General features: G+C 41.2%; 2 protein-coding genes across 2 annotated transcripts in view; both read left to right on the plus strand.

The window, feature by feature from the left end:
* LOC146640606 (NLR family CARD domain-containing protein 3-like) overlaps nucleotides 1–19,584 on the plus strand; it is a 248,787-nt gene that overhangs the window by 225,032 nt on the left and 4,171 nt on the right. Inside the window, exons 4-8 of the mRNA XM_085399923.1 lie at nucleotides 2,159–2,443; nucleotides 3,285–5,076; nucleotides 8,968–9,141; nucleotides 9,370–9,543; nucleotides 16,133–16,306. Coding sequence (XP_085256049.1) covers nucleotides 2,159–2,443; nucleotides 3,285–5,076; nucleotides 8,968–9,141; nucleotides 9,370–9,543; nucleotides 16,133–16,306 — 2,599 coding nt within the window. The remainder of the gene's footprint in view (nucleotides 1–2,158; nucleotides 2,444–3,284; nucleotides 5,077–8,967; nucleotides 9,142–9,369; nucleotides 9,544–16,132; nucleotides 16,307–19,584) is intronic.
* Nucleotides 16,173–19,584, plus strand: part of LOC146640611 (stonustoxin subunit alpha-like) — a 129,029-nt gene continuing 125,617 nt past the window's right edge. The window contains exon 1 of the mRNA XM_085400029.1: nucleotides 16,173–16,306. The gene's annotated coding sequence lies outside the window, so the exon portion shown is untranslated. The remainder of the gene's footprint in view (nucleotides 16,307–19,584) is intronic.

Consider the following 19,584-nt stretch of genomic DNA (forward strand, 5'->3'; position numbering starts at 1 on the left):
TACTTTCTTGGTCATGTTATCTGTGCTCCTTAGCTGTGTACTAGCTTGCTCATCGCCATTGTTTTGAATCAAAGGCAAGGTTGTTTCATTTCCACACAGTCCATTTACCTCCACGTTTACTTCTAAGCGATGAATTTTTGTCTCCAGTACTGCAATCTTCTGCAGGAGGCTGTGGTAGTCATCTGTGGATAGGGAAGGCATCTTGTTGCTAGTTAGCCTAGCGGTTAGCACCTTTCCAGGCTATTGAGGCTGTTTGGTGCCCAGACGCTGTAATCAGGCTTCAGCTGTGTCTAGGCCACAGACACACGGAGCGCTGAGGATAAGGTAACTATAAAAATGTTGCTGTTTCTGTTAAGAACACTTTAGTCCTAATGATCTATAAGTGTCCAGAAGCTATCGCAGGTAAGCTCATACGGAAAAAAGGGAAAAAATCAGCATAAAAATCAATAAAAGAAGAAAAGCATTTAAGGAGCAAACAGATGACGCGTCCACACTCGCAAAAGATACCATTGGGTAAAAGCAGCACAAAAGAGTAGCTATGTCTTCAGTGAGAGCCAAAACAAACCAACTTTTCAGCGTGAAACAACTCAGTTCATGTAACCTGAGGAAACTGTAAGTTTTCTCTAAATATCTTTTAGCTGTGGTTAGCTGGATGTCAGTCTTATGTTACAGACGCTGTGTCGAGCTTGAGCTGCGAGTCATATTTTCGGCGCTACATTGTAGTGAGATAAGTTTGTGGGTATTTTGTGCAGCTTCAGCTGTCCTTTTAACTGCTCGCTGGTTAGCTAGCGTGAGCTATAAGCTAACAGCTAGCATGGTTAATGACGCTAGAGTTCCACGCACATGCAAACAGCTCGTCTCTACTGCTTTAACTGTTAAAACAGAAGACAATACTGCAGCTGACAGGGTTTATTATGTGAAACAGCAGCTTGTTTAGTTTAAACAGTCTGCATTAAGCTGGGCAAACACTGTGCGATTTTTTTTTTTTTCAGTCGCGTTATTCAGCTCCTGCTCAAACTGTACAATTAAATCGCAGAGGTTAGAAGTTCATAGGTCACAATGCAGGGTCTCACACTATATGGCCTGATGCTCTGATGCGACCCGAGTGCTCAAACTGTGCCTTCATAACATGAAGCTTATCATACAAAATCTGTCCCTCGCTCTCCCTCTCTCTGTCTTACAGACACACACACCATCAACTTTGCTAAATTACTAATGAAAAACATTGACCAGGCAGCTGTGATTGAGTAGCAATGTCCATCCAACTCTTTTCATGGTTGTTGTAGTCATAATAATTTTGTGAGGCCACATTGAAAAGTGTTGGATACAGAAGCGTAGTACGGAAGCGTAGAGCCGCCACCCAGGCAAAAGAAAAATAGAGCTATGTCACATTATAACGTGAAAAGTTTATTATTATAGTATACTATTGTTCTAACAATATTAGATATAGTTCTAACAATATACTTTTCATGTTTGTACAATATACTATCATTTAGGTACAATATACCTATTACAATATACATAATTCTCACGTTCGTACTTGCACTCGTTCTTATTTTAAACTTAATCTGGAATGCAGGATATGAATGACAAGATTTTGTTTTTCATATTTTTCATTATTTTTCAGTTTCAATTTTTTCTTCGGTTTCATTTTAAGCTGGCATCATTTTAACCCTACACACCCTAAAATTTAGTATTTGTTGATGAGATGTTGAAGTGTTAATTGAACAAAGTTAAAATACAGTGGAACCCCGACTTACGAAATTAATCCGTTCCCGAGGGTCTTTCGTAAGTCGAAAATTTTCTTAAGTCGAAACAGCCATTGCACCTTTTGAGTGAGGTGATGCTGAACGATAGGCTAATTGCTAACTAGAACAACAATATGTCGTTCAAGTGGAACAGCGAAGCACGAGTACGGAAGCCAAGGGGTTGTCACATGATTCAGAAGGCCTTGTGGGCATTGTAGGCTCAGCCAATCAGAGCCAGCAGATTTCGTTACACCGGCATTTTGCCGTACCATGGGCAGAAATATTGCCGTTCATTGCCTTCATAACTTGAATTTTTTGTTAAATGGGGTATTCGTAAGTCGGGGTTCCACTGTATTTTTCACATGATTTCGACTGAGAAGCATGTTTATGTCTCTTTCTTCTTCCTGTAGAGGAGGAGCTTGCCAGGGTACGGTCAGCCTTTGTCTGGAGGGTAACAATAGAAATCCTTAAACTGCTCCTTGAGGCCCTTGTAAGTGATGGTATCTTAAATAAGTTGGAGGAAGAATCGATACTGGAGAAGAACCCACTCAGAGCAGACAAGGCACGCAGCTTGATCGACACAGTGAGGAAAAAAGGAGACAAAGCATGCAAGATAACAATCAAGCATCTTCAGATCAAAGATCCTTCTCTTTTCTCTCAGCTGCGTTTGAACTCTGATCCATCTGCTCAACAAGGTGAGGTCATGCATCATATACCATGAATAAAAATGGTCACCTTGCAGTTTGTTGAGATGTGAAAGTGAAACCTCAGAATTCATTGTAAGAAAAAGGAGAGGGCAAGAACGTCATTCTACGACGAATGTTTGGATTTGTTACATGCCTGCAAATGTATTTTCTAAACTACATGGAGGAATTTTGATGATCATCATAAACCTGTGAAACTACTTATATCTAATGTGAGCTGTATTTAATTAAACACAAGTGTTCTTTACTTTTAAAAACCATGCAAACTGATTGCCTTAAAAAAGAAAAGTCAGAGTGTTTCTCTAACAAGAGGACACTCTTTAAGCATCGGTCATTTGACTTAAATGTTTAATGAAAAAAATGCCACATTTATATATAATAAAGTAAAGCACATGTTTTGTGTGGCCAGAAACGGTTTACATTGTCTTTCGCCATTGTAATATATGAGAAGAATTAATGAATCTCTCTCAGATGCGTCTTTAAATAACATAGCAGTGGGGAACATTATGACACTTCAATGTTGTTTTTTTTGGTTACAAAGTTTGGAGAAGAGGCACAGAAAGCATAAACCTGTTTAGCCTGCACATGTTGGCATCAGGTACATATGAAAAGCTGCAAAGCAATGCAGATGTGGAGGTTCAAAACATTTAATGTGGCTGTTTTCAGGAAATACATTTAGGAATTCCTGTAGCGCCTTTTTGATGAATTTCTGGAAGAATGAGTATATTAAAAACTAAAATGTATGATAGGCTCAACAAAGGGCAAAGTATGTCAGATAGCTCCTTGAGACCAGATTTGTACTTTTCCTTCTTTTTTCCTTTTTTTGATTCAGATGCTCTTCAGAAGTGTCAGCCTAAACTCAAGTCTCTCTTAAAGAAGAAGTTCCAGTGTGTGTTTGAGGGCATCGCTAAAGCAGGAAACCCAACCCTTCTGAATCAGATCTACACAGAGCTCTACATCACAGAGGGAGGGACTGCAGAGGTCAATGATGAACATGAGGTCAGACAGATTGAAACAGCATCCAGGAAACCAGACAGACCAGAAACAACCATCAGACAAGAAGACATCTTTAAAGCCTCACCTGGAAGAGATGAACCAATCAGAACAGTGCTGACAAAGGGAGTGGCTGGCATTGGGAAAACGGTCTTAACACAGAAATACAGCCTGGACTGGGCTGAAGACAAAGCCAACCAGGACATCCAGTTCATATTTCCATTCACTTTCAGAGAGCTGAATGTGCTGAAAGAGGAAAAGTTCAGCTTGGTGGGACTTGTTCATCACTTCTTTACTGAAACCAAAGAAGCAGGAATCTGCAGCTTTGAAGACTTCCAGGTTGTGTTCATCTTTGATGGTCTGGATGAGTGTCGAGGTCCTCTGGACTTCAACAACACTAAGAGTGTGACTGATATTACGATGCCCACCACAGTTGATGTACTTCTCACAAGCCTGATCAGGGGGACGCTTCTTCCCTATGCTCACGTCTGGATAACCACACGACCTGCAGCAGCAGACCAGATCCCCCCTGAGTATGTTCACAGGGTGACAGAGGTCAGGGGGTTCACTGACCCACAGAAGGAGGAGTACTTCAGGAACCGATTCAGAGATGAGGAGCAGGCCAGCAGGATCATCTCCCACATCAAGAAAGCTCGAAGCCTCCACATCATGTGCCACATCCCAGTCTTCTGCTGGATCACTGCTACAGTTCTGGAGGATGTGCTGGAAACCAGAGAGGGAGGACAGCTGCCCAACACCCTGACTGAGATGTACATCCACTTCCTGGTGGTTCAGGCCAAAGTGAAGAAGGTCAAGTATAATAGAGGACGTGCAACAGATCCACACTGGAGTTCAGAGAGCAGGAAGATGATGGAGTCTCTGGGAAAACTGGCTTTTGATCAGCTGCAGAAAGGAAAGCTGATCTTCTATGAATCAGACCTGACAGAGTGTGGCATCGATATCAGAGCAGCCTCAGTGTACTCAGGAGTGTTCACACAGATCTTTAAAGAGGAGAGAGGACTGTACCAGGACAAGGTGTTCTGCTTCATCCATCTGAGTGTTCAGGAGTTTCTGGCTGCTCTTCATGTCCATCTGACCTTCATCAACTCTGGACTCAATCTGCTGGAAGAACAAACAACCCCCAAGAAGTCTAACACAGGAGAATCTGCAGAGACACACTTCTACCAGAGTGCTGTGAACAAGGCCTTACAGAGTCCAAATGGACACCTGGACTTGTTCCTCCGCTTCCTCCTGGGTCTTTCATTGCAGACCAATCAGACTCTCCTACGAGGTCTGCTGACACAGACAGGAAGTAGCTCACAGACCAATCAGGAAACAGTCCAGTACATCAAGGAGAAGCTCAGTGAGGATCTGTCTGCAGAGAAAAGCATCAATCTGTTCCACTGTCTGAATGAACTGAATGATCGTTCTCTAGTGGAGAAGATCCAACAGTCCCTGAGATCAGGACGTCTCTCCACAGATGAACTGTCTCCTGCTCAGTGGTCAGCTCTGGTCTTCATCTTACTGTCATCAGAAGAAGATCTGGATGTGTTTGACCTGAAGAAATACTCTGCTTCAGATGAGGCTCTTCTGAGGCTGCTGCCAGTGGTCAAAGCCTCCAACAAAGCTCTGTAAGTAAACATGAACTCATCGCTTCATTCTTAAAATCATGGGAAATAAATCAGAGGTGCTCAGTTCAAAGAACACTACCACTTTAGAAAAATTAAAAAATAGTCACTAAAATAGTCATGATACTTTAAATATTTCTCTCCAGCAGGACATGTCAGCATTTCTGAAATATTTTTGTCTTCAACTCGAATCAAAGCACAATCCAGATCCAGCCTATAAGAACATGAGCTCTGATCCTTCAGCCCCTCTGACAGGTTTATTATCCTCAAGTTGTTCACTTGTCTCCAACAACCAGGAGTCTAGCTCTGTTTTTTAAAGCAAATACTTGAGCTACCAGACTGCACCTACATCGTTTTCAGATGTTCTTATTTTAAGGTCTGGTTTGTGTCTCATCTTTATTGCAATCCCCCATGTCTCTCTGTTTTTCAAATATAAATCTGTTACCTCGGTGTGGCCAGAACAACATGGTGAACCCAAAATACAGACAAAGGTGAAGGAACTGAATATTACTAGACGTGAAGGCTTTATTTACACACAGGAACTTGACACTTGGAATTTTTTAACATGAACTGTGAACTATGGCGGAAGTCAAGCACTTGAAGCTGTGAGCATGAAGTGGGCTCTGTGGTAGGTTTCCGGAAATGGGTCTTGGTTGATGGTAATCTGAGTCACTGTAACAGAGGTAGAGCAGCATCAGAAAGATCACTGGTGGAGGTTACAGTAAGTGAACGAGGTTATCTTCAATGTCTTATTTCTCCAATTTCTGATGTGTCCACCTTTGCAATGATAACTGTGATCAGGGTGAACCAAAAAGGTGCCGTGGTGAACAGATACTTAAGTTTGGTGAATGCAGTTTCAGCTTTGGGGGACCAGATGCATGCTGAGACTTGAGTGGTGCAGCTACCTGACTATAGTTGAAAATGAACAGTCTATAAAAATTTGCTATTCCCAAAACCCATTGGAGATGCTTCTTGAATCTACAATGGGTACAAGGGGTAGGCCACTCTGTTAAAGCTTTCACATTTGCCAGATCCGTCTTCACCTGCCCCCGTGCCAAAATGTAACTGAAAAAAGTTATTGATGAGGAATGGAATTCACACTTTTCTGCTTTGACATAAGGTTTATTCTCCAGCAAACGTTGGAAAAATAGCATGGACATGAGACTGATGTTCCTCGCAGGTTTTGGGAAAAATGAGGATATCATCCAGATACACCAATACGAACCTGTCAAGGAATTCCCGGAGGACATCGTTAACTAATCTTGAAACATTGCGGGAGCATTAGTTAACCCAGGCGGCATGACCAAATACTCGTAGTCCCCCAATGGCATGTTTAAAACGGTCTTCCACTTGTCTCCCTGATTGATCTGGAAAAAGTGGTAAGCGTTGCGGATGTGGGGTTTTGTAAATCCAGTGGCACTGTGAAATGGCCTGAAAGCAGAGCTAATGAGGTAATAGGTACTTATTCTTGATGGTAATATCACTGAGGCCCCTGAAGTAAATGCATGGCCAGAGAGAGCCATCCTTTTTCCCCACAAAAAAGAAGTTCCAACTTGAGATGACAATCGTTGGATTATGCCTGCACCGAGGGATTCCTTAATGTACTTTTCCATAGCCGCACACTCAGGTCTAAGCAGGTTATACAGCCAGCTAGAAGGCCGGGTGGAGCCAGAGAGTAGTTCTATGGTGCTGTCCTGTGGTTTGTGAGGTGGCAGTGAAAGCGCTTTACTTTTGCTAAATACTTCCTGAAGATCATGACATTTGGTGGGGACAGAGGAGAGATCTAAAACAGTCTCAGTGTTGGTTGATGGTTCCACAGGTTCCGGTGGACGGGCAGAAACAAGGCAATTTGAATGACAGAACAAACTCTAACTGATTACCCTCTGACCTGACCAGTCTAAGTGGGGGTTATGTAATTCTAGCCAAGGAAACCCGAGTATGAGTGGTTTGTGAGGTGCATGAAAAGCAAAAAAGGTAAGTGTTTTCTTGTGATTGCCAGGGGTGACAGGCTCTGTGCGCTGAGTTATGTGAGGGGACACTCGGTTATTTAATGACTTAGTGGGAATGGGCGGATTAAGGGGGCATAGAGGGATGTTTAACTGTCTCGCTAACTCAGACTCCATGAGGTTCTAATTGAACAAGAGCCTGAAAGGTCTGGTTAAGTAGAACAGAGAGTTGGAGTTGCAATCTGGGTTTTTATGTTTGTGTGAGTATCCTCCACCCTTATCCCTGAACTTTCCAGTGGGCAGACCCTGGTGTGGAATCGAAAACAGACAGGTTCATCACGAGAAGCAAGCTGATCTTTCATGGTTTGATTTAATGACTGAAAAACATACAGCGGACGGTGGTTAGCACTGTTGCCGCACAGCAAGAAGGTCCTGAGCAAAAGTCTTTACAAACTCAACCAGGAAATCATCATGCGAGCAGAAAGAAAGAGGATGAGCAGATAGGTAAGCAAGAGAAACCCGCCAGCGTCCCAGGTTTCCAGAGAAGGTTCAGGTTCTAGGTACCTGAAATGGGATGTAATTCAATTCAATTCAATTTTATTTATATAGCGCCAAATCACAACAGTCACCTCAATGCGCTTTATATTGTACAGTAGATCGTACAGTAATAGATACAGAGAAAAACCCAACAATCATATGACCCCCTATGAGCAAACACTTTGGCGACAGTGGGAAGGAAAAACTCCCTTTTAACAGGAAGAAATTTTTGGTGTCAAAGTCAAAGCACAGATCCACCCAGTCTCTGTATTTCAGCTTATTTCCTTTATACACACATTTAACAGGAACAGTTTCAGACAGCTAGTGTTTACCTGACATTACCTGCGTACCTCACAGTTTGCAGGTAATGGGCATAATAATTACTGAACAGAGACATCCTGCTGTGAACTTTGTTGCTGTGGATCTAAAATGTAAAAATACATCTGAGAAGATTTCTAATCATGATTTTATGAGCCCCCAAAGTTTGATTCTGTTCATCTGGACGTAGCGCTCTCAGCGGGAGAAACATTTTGTCACTCATCAAGATGACTTCTTCAGGCTCAGCTGACTGCAGCTTTCCCCAATCTTATAAAGAGTACATCTGCATAATGACTCAAACCTAATGGTCAAGGAACTGACCTCCCAGCCTTATTGTTCCTTCAGTGGGCTGGTTTCAGTCATTATGCAAATGTACTTTTTATAGGGTTGGAAACCAGAAGTCAGCTGAGACTGACGAAGTCACCTGGATGAGTGACGAAATGTTTCTCCCACTGAAAGCGCTACGTCCAGATGAACAGAATCAACTTTTGGGATTTACTAACCTGGATGATTGAGCATGGATCAAGACGGGTTTTTATGAGGTATACAGTTTCTTATAATTTCTAAACCAGAAGGTTGAGGAGATGGAGCTCATGATAACTGGCTACTGCCCTTCAGCGTGCTTTATGAAATCATCCAATCAAAATAAAGTTGGCCTTTAGGGAGAGCGGGGCTTTAAAGGGGAATGAGCCAAAGCAGCTTTTAGACAGAAAATGAAATGAGAGTCCAGGATGTGATACATTATTTATAACTACATTTACAGTAATCACACATATTAGAATTAATAAAGTGACCAGCAGTACTGTAGTAAGTGTAATACTGCAGTACTCACAGGCCTGTGCCAGCAGACACTGAACTACTGTCACTAAATCAACCTGGTCTTCACTGGTTTCCATTTACATACATTGGAATAATTGTGTTTAATTTGAAATATTTTTCTTCTGTTACACTTAAATTCTTGAACATTTTTTTTATTTAATTGTGCATTGTAGTGTACTCATTTGTACACATTTGATTACTTAGATTCAACATATAAAGAGATTTTATTTGATAATAAATATTATTGTTTTGTTGTTCTTGTTATTTTTTTCAGGCTGAGCAGCTGTAAGCTGTCAGAGAAAGTCTGTAGAGATTTGTTGTCAGTGGTCAGCTCCCAGTCCTGTAGTCTGAGAGAGCTGGACTTGAGTACCGACAGCCTGAAGGCTTCAGCAGTAAAGCTTCTGTCTGCTGCAGTGGAGAGTCCACACGCCAAACTGAATATTCTGAGGTCTGACCGATTTGTATTCTTTTTTCTTTTGTTTGTTTGTTTTGTTTTGTTTTTAACTGAGAAAATAAATCCAGCAATTTAAACAGTAGAGGTAAACTTGATCAATTTACTGTTGTTTCGTACCACATCTGCTCAGCATAAAACAACAAGGATTCTTAAAATATAAGATTAGTTATTGTACCCTGATTACACTTTAACATCAGTCTTTGTTCATGTTTTCATTTTCAGACTCAACGTCTGTGAACTTCTAGTGGAAAACTGTGAAGCTGTGTCCTCAATGCTCAGCTCTCAGTCCTCTACTTTGACAGAGCTGGACCTGAGTATCAAAAATGTGCAGGATTCAGGAGTGAAGATTCTGTCTGCTGGACTACAAAGTTTAAACTGTAAACTAAATACTCTGAGGTCAGATCAATTGACATTTTGTTTTTTTTAAATGAACCAATTAAACATTTTATTCAAGGCTTCCGGTTCCGGCGCTCGTGGGGATGGACACCTAGTACGAGAGCTCTCGACTGAAACTTATTAAAACTGCCCCAAGTAAATTAATACACTATCTAAGTGCACATAAAGAGGAAAAAGGGGTTTAAATGATGTCCAGAAAGAACAAAATAGCTAAGAAGTTAACGTTTGAAAACGTGGAAGATGGCAATGTGCAGCTAACAGAAGGGGCTAACGTTAGCCCCTATGGGGCTAGCCGAGGCCACTCTCCCACTCCTAGCCGCGAGGATTCTGGGACAGATGAGGTTGACCCAGCAAGTTTGACGCTGATACTGAAAGAACTGAGAGGCGTTGGGAAAGAGGTGAAAGAATTTCGAAAAGACACGAAAGCGCAACTGGTGGAAATAAGGGGTGAGTTGGATAAAGCCAATGCGCGGCTTAATGATGTGGAAACCAGGGTTGCAGAACACAAAGATAAGCTCCAGAACACAGACGAGATTTTGTCTGAGATACTAACAATGCAATTCAATGTTATTTATATAGCGCCAAATCACAACAAAAGTCACCTCAAGGCACTTCATAAATACAGAGAAAAACCCAACAATCACATGACCCCCTATGAACAAGCACTTTGGCGACAGTGGGAAGGAAAAACTCCCTTTTAACAGAAAGAAACCTCTGGCAGAACCAGGCTCAGGGAGGGGCGGGGCCATTTGCTGTGATTGGTTGGAGTGAGAGAAGGAAGACAGGATAAAGACATGCTGTGGAAGAGAGACAGAGGTTAATAACACATATGATTCAATGCAGAGAGGTCTGTTAACACATAGTGAGTGAGAAAGGTGACTGGAAAGGAAAAACTCAATGCATCATGGGAATCCCCGGCAGCCTACGTCTATTGCAGCATAACTAAGGGAGGATTCAGGGTCACCTGGCCCAGCCCTAACTATATGCTTTAGCAAAAAGGAAAGTTTGAAGCTGATCTTCAAAGTAGAGATAGTGTCTGTCTCCTGAACTCAAACTGGGAGCTGCTTCCACACCCAGTCCAACATAGCCAGGCTTTCTTTGCTGCTTTGACAAAACCTCAAATCCCAGTCAGAGATGATGAGCATCATCACAGTGATGATCATTTCTCTATTAACCCAGGCTTTCTGCTTCAGGATCTGTGCACGCTCAGAAAACAAGGAGACCTTTAAACATAATTTCACTAAATGGATGGATTGAGCTCGGCCTACAGATGAACTGGTGCCAGAGATCATAAAGAACATCAAACAGTCAAATTCAACACTTTTAATGGAAATATGAGATTAATCTTAAAAGTAGAGATAGTGTCTGTCTCCTGAATCCAAACTGGAAGCTGGTTCCACAGAAGAGGGGCCTGAAAACTGAAGGCTCTGCCTCCCATTCTACTTTCAAATACTCTAGGAACAACAAGTAGGCCTGCAGTGTGAGAGCGAAGTGCTCTAATAGGGTGATATGGTACTACAAGGTCATTAAGATAAGATTGGGCCTGATTATTTAAGACCTTGTATGTGAGGAGCAGGATTTTGAATTCAATTCTGGATTTAACAGGAAGCCAATGAAGGGAAGCCAATACAGGAGAAATCTGCTCTCTCTTTCTAGTCCCTGTCAGGACTCTTGCTGCAGCATTTTGGATTAGCTGAAGGCTTTTCAGGGAGTTTTTTGGACATCCTGATAATAACGAATTACAATAGTCCAGCCTGGAAGTAATAAATGCATGAACTAGTTTTTCAGCGTCACTCTGAGACAGGATATTTCTAACTTTAGAGATGTTGCGCAAATGGAAGAAAGCATGCAGGAAAAGTTTCAAACAAAACTAACATCACTGGAGGCTTACTCGAGGAGGGAGTCGCTCAGACTGTACGGGGTGCCGGAGGGAGAAGAATCGGGAGCTCCATCTATGGCCCACTTTGTGGAGAAGCTACTCCGGGAGAATCTCGCCATCCCACCATCAACACCGTTACAAATTCAGAGAGCACACAGAGTGTTATCATTACTCCCTCCGGACGGCTCCCAACCCAGATCGATCCTGGTAAAATTCCTGTGCTTCACGGTTAAAGAAGAAGTGCTGAGGCTCGCTTGGCAAAAGAAAGGTTTTATGCTGAATTCCAGCAAGATCAACCTCGACCACGATTACCCCCCTGAGATCATGGCTATGAGGAAGGAGTATGCAGAGGCACGAAAGGTCCTAAAAGAGAAGAATGTACGGTTTAGGACCCTCTACTCAGCGCGCCTTAAGGTTTTTTTCGAAGAAGGAGTGAAAACCTACAACACGGTGGAGGAGGCAACGGCTGACCTGGCGAGTCGGGGCCTGCCGGTAAAGGTGATTACACCACCGGCAACCCCCAGAGAAAAACTACAAAGATGCCCGCTGTGGCGGGGAGTTGGTGGTCGGCGTCCGCGTCAGATCCGAGGAGCTGCGGGATATAGAGAGAAGCTGCAAGTATACAGACGTGAAGAGAACGAATTTAATGTTATGTATTAGCTATGGACAACATGGTGAAATATGGTTACTGTCGAGCTAAAATGGGTGGGGCTTCTCGTGCTGTGAGTGACGTCGCAGTGGAAAGCCCCCTAACTCAGGGGGTAATAAGGGGTTTCCCTTCAAGTTGTGAGGGTGTCAGTGGAAGTGCTCCACTGTCAGAAGCCAGCTTAGGAGCTTTCAAGCTCCAGTTATGTTCAAATGTTTTCAGTTCATTCCTAACTTTTTTCACTTGTTACTGTTTTAAGAGGGGGTTGCCTGCTGCTATTGAGTTTATGCGCTGTGGTAACTTAATATATCTTCATGGAAAGTGAGTCAGTGAAAGTAATCTCTTTTAATGTTAACAGGGTTCTGAACGTGATTAAGATGAATAAGATACTGTCCAAACTAAGGAAGGAGAAGGCCCAGATTGCATTACTTCAGGAGACACACATGAACCAAGTAGATCACTTGAGATTGAAAAGAAAGGGTTTTAAATATGTATTCTCCTCTTCCGTTAAGTCCAAACACAAGAGGGGTGTGGCTACACTTATCTCTGGTACACTTAACTATGAACATATCTAAGAACTCTGTGACGAGGAAGGCAGATTGGTTAGAATAACAGAATGGATAGAGGGGTCTGAAATCACAATTTTAAATGTTTATGCTCCCCCCGGGAGCGATTGGCTATTCTATAGGAATATGTTTGATTTATTGGTGGATTCTCAGGGGATAGTTGTCTGTGGGGGGGGTTTAACTTTAGACTTGACCCTAAACTAGACTCCTCCTCCCCGACCAACCAGGTAACAGCACTTACTAGAAAAGTCAATTCCTATATGGTAGAGATGGGGATAATAGATGTATGGAGGGACCGCTACGCATCTACCAGAAATTTCACTCATTACTCTGGTTCCTTTAAAGTGTATGCAAGGCTGGACTACTTTTTTATGTTTAAAGTTGATAGGTTTAGGGTCAAAGACTGTGACATATTAACAAGAGATCTATCTGACCACAGTCCTATCTCTCTATCTTTGCAGGTGGCTAGGAAAAAATGTACCACACTGTGGAAATTGTTATCGCACCTTAATGATCCTGCCATAGTTTCCAAATTAAAGGTAGACATTAAAGAATTTCTAGATGTTAATGACACAGGAGAGGTATCTCCAGCTATTCTTTGGGATACGCTCAAAGCAGTAATGAGAGGTACATTAATTTCTATCGCCTCCCACTTAAAGAGAATCAAAGGGCAAAAATTAGCAGAACTACAGGCAAATTTAAAGTTGAAAGAATAGGAAGACATAAACACCGCAAATCCTACTGTAAAGCAGGATATCAGGAAAATACAGGATGAAATTAATGATATTTACACCCAGGAGGCCCAAAATAACTTAATTTTTTTGAGGCAAAAATACTATGAGACAGGAGGGAAATCTGCAAAATATCTGGCACATAAATAACGCAAACAACTAGAGGAAAGTACGATATACCAAATCAAGGACCCCAAGACTAATATTCTGGAATCAAAATTAGAAGACATTCAGAAATGTTTTGAGACCTTCTTTAGGGAGCTGTACTCACAGCCCAATGCTACGGAGGAGAATTGTACTGATGCCTTTCTTAGCTCTCTAGAATTACCTTCACTCCCGTCTCTCAAAAATGAGCTTCTAACACATCCCATTTTAGTGGAAGAAATTAATGCTTTTTCCAGATTAAAACCAGGTAAGGCAGTTGGGCCGGACGGGTTCAGTTCTCAGTGGTATCGCACCCTGAGGGCAGATCTAGTCCCCACATTGCTGAAGTCATTTAACTACATCCTACAGGAGGGAGAAATCCCACCCTCCTGGAGGGAGGCAACTATTTCAATTATCCCAAAAGAGGGGAAAGATAAACGAGAATGTGGAAACTATCGACCAATCAGTGTCCTTAACTTGGATTACAAACTATTTACTTCTATTCTTGCTCGTAGACTGGAGAAGTTTTTACCTGACCTCATCGATTTAGATCAGACTGGTTTCATTCACTATAGACAAACAACTGACAACATTAGGAGAATATTACACATCTCTACTCAAATTTACAGTAAATCGGGATAATGAGAAAATTAAGTACCTGGGAATATATTTGACTGCGGACCTCTCGCTGCTCTTTCAGGTAAACTACGAGCCAATATCTGCAAGTATAAAAGCTGATTTGCACAGATGGAATCTGGTCCCCTTTATGCGTCTCAGCTCCCGGGTAACCGCAATCAAGATGGACACGCTCCCCAGACTGCTTTATCTTTTTAGAAACTTGCCAATAGAAGTGAGCGATTACCAATTTATTGAGTGGGACAAATGGATCTCCAGATTTATCTGGCAGGGCCGAAAGCCAAGGATTAAATATGCTACCCTCCAGCTCCCCAAGGAAAAGAGAGGACTGGGTCTCCCCTGCCTCAGGAATTACTATTATGTCGCTCAAATAACCCCCCTCTTATATTGGTGTAACAAAACATACACGGCTAGGTGGAAGGAACTGGAGTCCAGCCTGTTGGACCGATTCCCCCTACAAGCTGTAATGGCAGATAAGGGTCTAATGTGCCGGCTGGAAAAGCTGGGGAACCCCTGGTTAACCCACACCCTCCAAGTTTGGCAGAAGGTAATCAACATCTGTGGGATACACAAAATGCTAAAAATCTTCAGGTGGGTTGCTTTCGACTCGGATTTTATTCCAAACAGACACGACTCTAACTTTGAAGCATGGATATCCTATGGCCTTACGACATTCCTCTCTCTTACTCATAGAAATATTGTGCTCAGATTTGAGGCCTTACGGGACGATCACAACCTGACAAAATACAACTTTCATAGAAACTTACAGCTGAGATCATATATTGATCATGAATGCAAACTGTCCGACTTCAATGATGCTGAGTTGCATTTTTTCCTCATCCTGAAAAATGCCACAACCATGACCCCTACTAAATCTATTTCTAAACTATACAAAGCCCTCTCTAGTGCCAGCAAGGATAATACTTTATACACTAAGGATAAATGGGAAAGGGAATCAGGGATTGCTATTTCTGTGGGGGAGTGGGAAAATGTTTTGTACTGCCAGTGGTCCACGTCCAGTTCTATGAGCTGGAAGGAACATGGCTGGAAGAATATTATTAGGTACTTCAAGACTCCATATCAGGAGAGGTACAAAGGGGCTTATATGCAATGCTGGAGACAATGCGGCTCGACTGTTGCTAACCATTTTCATGTCTTTTGGGACTGTCCCAAGTTAAAAAACGTTCAGGTCTCCTTAAGTGCAGTCTTTAACGTTCAAATACCTTTAGATTTTAAGGTTTTATACATGGGTTTGGTCCCCTTTCTGGAATGTAGGAGTGAGATTAAGTTGGTGCAATTACTCTTGGTGGCAAGTAAAAAAACAATTACTAGAAGATGGTTAAGCCCAGCCCAGCCTACCCTAGACGACTGGTTTGGGATCATTTTAGAGATATTTAGGATGGAAAAACTTACATATCTGTTAAGAAATCAAAAAGCCAAATTCTACCAAATTTGGAACAATTGGATCCAATTCATCACCCCCACGAGGGCTGACTTCACTTGATCTCACTATTACTTGGTTGTTTTTTGTTTGTTTGTTTTTTACATTTACTTCTATTACTATTGCTTGTTTATTTACTTATTTCTTCACAATGATTGCAGCATGGGCACCCCTCCCAGTTTGTGTTTATAGTTCCATGTAATGTGTTCTATATATCTCCTTTGGGAGAGCATGCGAGCAACTGTCCTAGTAATAGCTAGTGGAGGTTAATATGCACCCGCTGATCACTTTGTTTATCATTTGCTCTCCTGGACTTAATCTAAAACCTGGAAGGACTTTGTTCCCATGTTATTCATATACTGCTATGCAGATGGTTTTTTCTTGTCCAATCCAAATAAAGATATAATTAAAAAAAAACATTTTATTCAAGTTCATCCATATGATGTTGTATCTTAGTATGTTAAGGTTTCATCAAAAATAAAAAGATGGCATGTAATATAATAACAAACTTTACATAAGTATTATAGATTATCTTTTGTTTTTCAGACTGGGTGGCTGTAACCTGTCAGAGAGAAGCTGTGAAGCTCTGTGCTCAGTCCTCAGCTCCCAGTCCTCCAGTCTGAGAGAGCTGGACCTGAGTAACTCTGACCTGCAGGATTCAGGAGTGAAGCTTCTGTCTGCTGGACTAAAGAGTTCACAGTGTGCAGTGGAAACTCTCAGGTCAGGATTCAAACGTTAACACATATGATCATTTAAAATGTGAATTATATTATTGATTGACTTATCTATAGAGCTTTTAGCTAAACTTATATTTATATTTGAGTGGATTATTAGACTGAATTACTGTGTAAAATTTGTCACAGTCATACGATTTTGTTTATTTATTTTTTTAATTCATGTACTGGCCATTTTACATAAATTTGGCTAATCTTCTACAATATATACATTTGATTTCGTTAGGAACAAAATGTTCAAATTACATATTTTGCTGGATATTGGGTATTAATGAAATTATTATGTCTTTAATGACACCACATTTCCATATGTAGGAGGTTACTGGTGGTATTGTTTCAGTGTCTGAGTTTTCCTTGCAAAGAAACATCTGGAATTTAACAATACATATTTTAAAGCTGTTTTCTCCAAAGGGATTTGTATTAGTGATGGTAAATTTGATTCTTTTTATCGAATCGAGTTTAAATGAGTCACTCACCAAAATGAATCGGATTTTTTAAGTCATTTGAGTCTCTGAGTCAGTTGCCCAGAGAGTGCCAAAAATGTACTTTTTCTCTCAAACTTAATTTGTTTTTATTTTCATGTAAATCCTACTGCTACGATGAGTGACTGAAAAATAAAAACAACTATTTTATAGAGCAAAAAAGAATAAGATTTCTAAATTGGACATTTATTTTTGTTTATGTTATTAGTATTTCCTCTTTATCATCTTTGCACAAAAACAAAGTGTAGACTGAATGTTATATTGCATCAGTCAGACTATCAGGCTTCATCTCAGATGAAGGAGTGACTCTTCCGTGGTAACAAACTGTGAGTTTCAGCAGCTGAGAGGCAGGAGGGAAGGGTGAGTGAGTGGTCTTGATGCATTCTCAGTCTAGACTAGACTAGAAAGAGGGGCGCTGCTCTTGTGGCGACCAGCAGGTTGTCTCTCTCTGTCAGTGTCAGTGTTTTAACTTATTTTATTTCATTCTTTTATTCCTTTATATATATATTTTTTTGCCTGAGGAAATTCTATAGCATCGGCTTGTGCTTTGTGGAACTTCTTTTAACGAAGATGGGTTTTTTATTTCGCATGATTTTATTGGCAATCCTGACGGTTGTTTGGAGTCATTCCTTTACCATCAATAATCCTGGCTAATGTGCAGTCTCTGAGGAGTAAATTGGATGAACTGCATTTGAATGTCGCACACTTGCGTGGCTACAGGGATACATGTCTAATGGCATTCACAGAGACTTGGCTCAAGGACTCTGACCCTGATTGTTCTCTGGAACTAAATGGCTTCGGGTTTCCTATACGTTTGGATCGAGACCCCGGAGCTACCCAGAAATCTCAAGGAGGAGTGTGTTTGTATATAAATCAGAAATGGTGTAAAAATGTGACCGTTCGTAGACAAGTGTGTCTGCCTGACATTGAGCTCCTCTCTGTGTCTTTGAGGCCGTTTTATCTGCCGAGGGAATTCCCACAGATCAACGTCACCATTGTTTACATCCACCCTAAAGCGAATCCTAAGAATGCGACTGACACCATCTCCATTTTTTTCCTAATAACAAACCATGGTCTTCAAAAGGTCTTATGAGGCTGATTCATGAAAGGAAAAAAGCTTTTATTGAAGGGAATATCTTGAAAGTTAGAGAAATTAGGAAGGAGATCAGATCAGAAATTAAAAAAGCCAAAGTAAAATACAAGGATAAGGTAGAGGCGGAGATGGGTAGCAATAACTTAAGGGTGGCCTGGGCAGGCATGAAACACACGACTGGTCACTGTTACAGTGACTGTAATAAGATAAGTCTTCCTGGTTTTAGTTCAGACTCTCAGTTAGCAAGTAGAGAAGCTTATAGACCCTCTACAATTTGCATACAGGCCTCGTAGACGTGTTGATGATGCAGTGGTCACTCTGTTGAACTTCCTTTATCGCCATCTTGATGGCGCCAAAGCTCATGCTCAGCTCTTATTTATTGATTTTTCTTCAGCTTTTAATACTATCCAGCCACATCTTTTAGCTGATAAACTTCTTAACCAGTTTACACTTGATCTTAATCTCGTTGGTTGGGTTTTAAACTTTTTAACTGACAGATCTCAGTGTGTGAGAGTGAACGGCTGTTTTTCCAAACAGCTGAACTCTTCCACTGGCTCACCGCAAGGTTGTTGTCTCTCTCCTCTACTGTATATTTTGTACACTAATGACTGTCGCAGTACACAGGCCAACAGGCATTTCATTAAATACGCAGATGACACAGTCATTGTAAGCCTCCTTCATGGTGAAGAGGATTCCCATGGGCCTGTTGTGGATGAGTTTGTTTCGTGGTGTGATCAGTCCTTCTTAATGATCAGCACCTTGAAAACCAAGGACATGGTTATTGACTTCAGGGAGACATCCCCTCATCCTGCGCTTACAGTGGTAAATGTGCAGCCATTGAACTGGTGGACAGTTATAAGTATTTGGGGGTTGTTCTTGATAAAGCTCTGTGCTTTGAGTCACATCTTGCTGCTACAGTGAAAAAGGTTCAACAAAGACTTTTTAAGGAGGTTGAGAGGTTTCAATGTTTCATCTGCAATGATGACTCGTTTTTTATAAAAGTTTTATTGAATCTGTTTTAACTTTCTGTATCATTGCTTGGTACGGTAATATGTCTCTGAATAATAAGACCAGACTTAACAACCTGGTTAAAGTGGCTGGTAAGATTTCAGGGAGGTCTCAGGTCCAGCTTGTGGACTTTTATAACAGGCAGGTGCTGAGGAAGGCGACCTCTGTCATGTTGTGTTCAGATCATCCTCTCTTTAATGATTTTCAACTGCTTCCATCAGGTCGTCGTTATAAAGTGCCTGCAGTGAAGACAAAGAGACATAGATTGTCTTTTGTACCTACTGCTATTATCATAGTTAATAACACTGAACCATATGTGTTGTTGCCATTGCACATTGTACTTTTTTGATGAAAAATCTAGGTTGTTTTCTCAGGCTTATATTATATTATATTATTTTGGAGTGTGTATGTGATGTGTTGGTTGCCTGTTTGTTTGTTTGTACGGACATCTACAACTATATGTAAAAATACAAAACAAAACAATTTTCAATTTGTTCTAGTTTATTGCACTTTTTGCTGTATATGTATATATGTATATGTAGTTACTATGGACTGAATGCATACATATTATTAAAATTTGGGCTATAACGGTTGTATTGATGTATAGCAACTTGAACTGCTCCCCAAAATGGCACTACAGCAGTGGTTCCCAAACTTTTTTTGCTGGGCCCCCCTTTGTTT

Source organism: Rhamphochromis longiceps, unplaced genomic scaffold, assembly GCF_057381845.1.
Source record: "Rhamphochromis longiceps isolate RC_006_pf unplaced genomic scaffold, R_longiceps_female_GT1.1 unmapped_scaffold_4, whole genome shotgun sequence".
Classification (NCBI taxonomy): Eukaryota; Metazoa; Chordata; class Actinopteri; order Cichliformes; family Cichlidae; genus Rhamphochromis; species Rhamphochromis longiceps.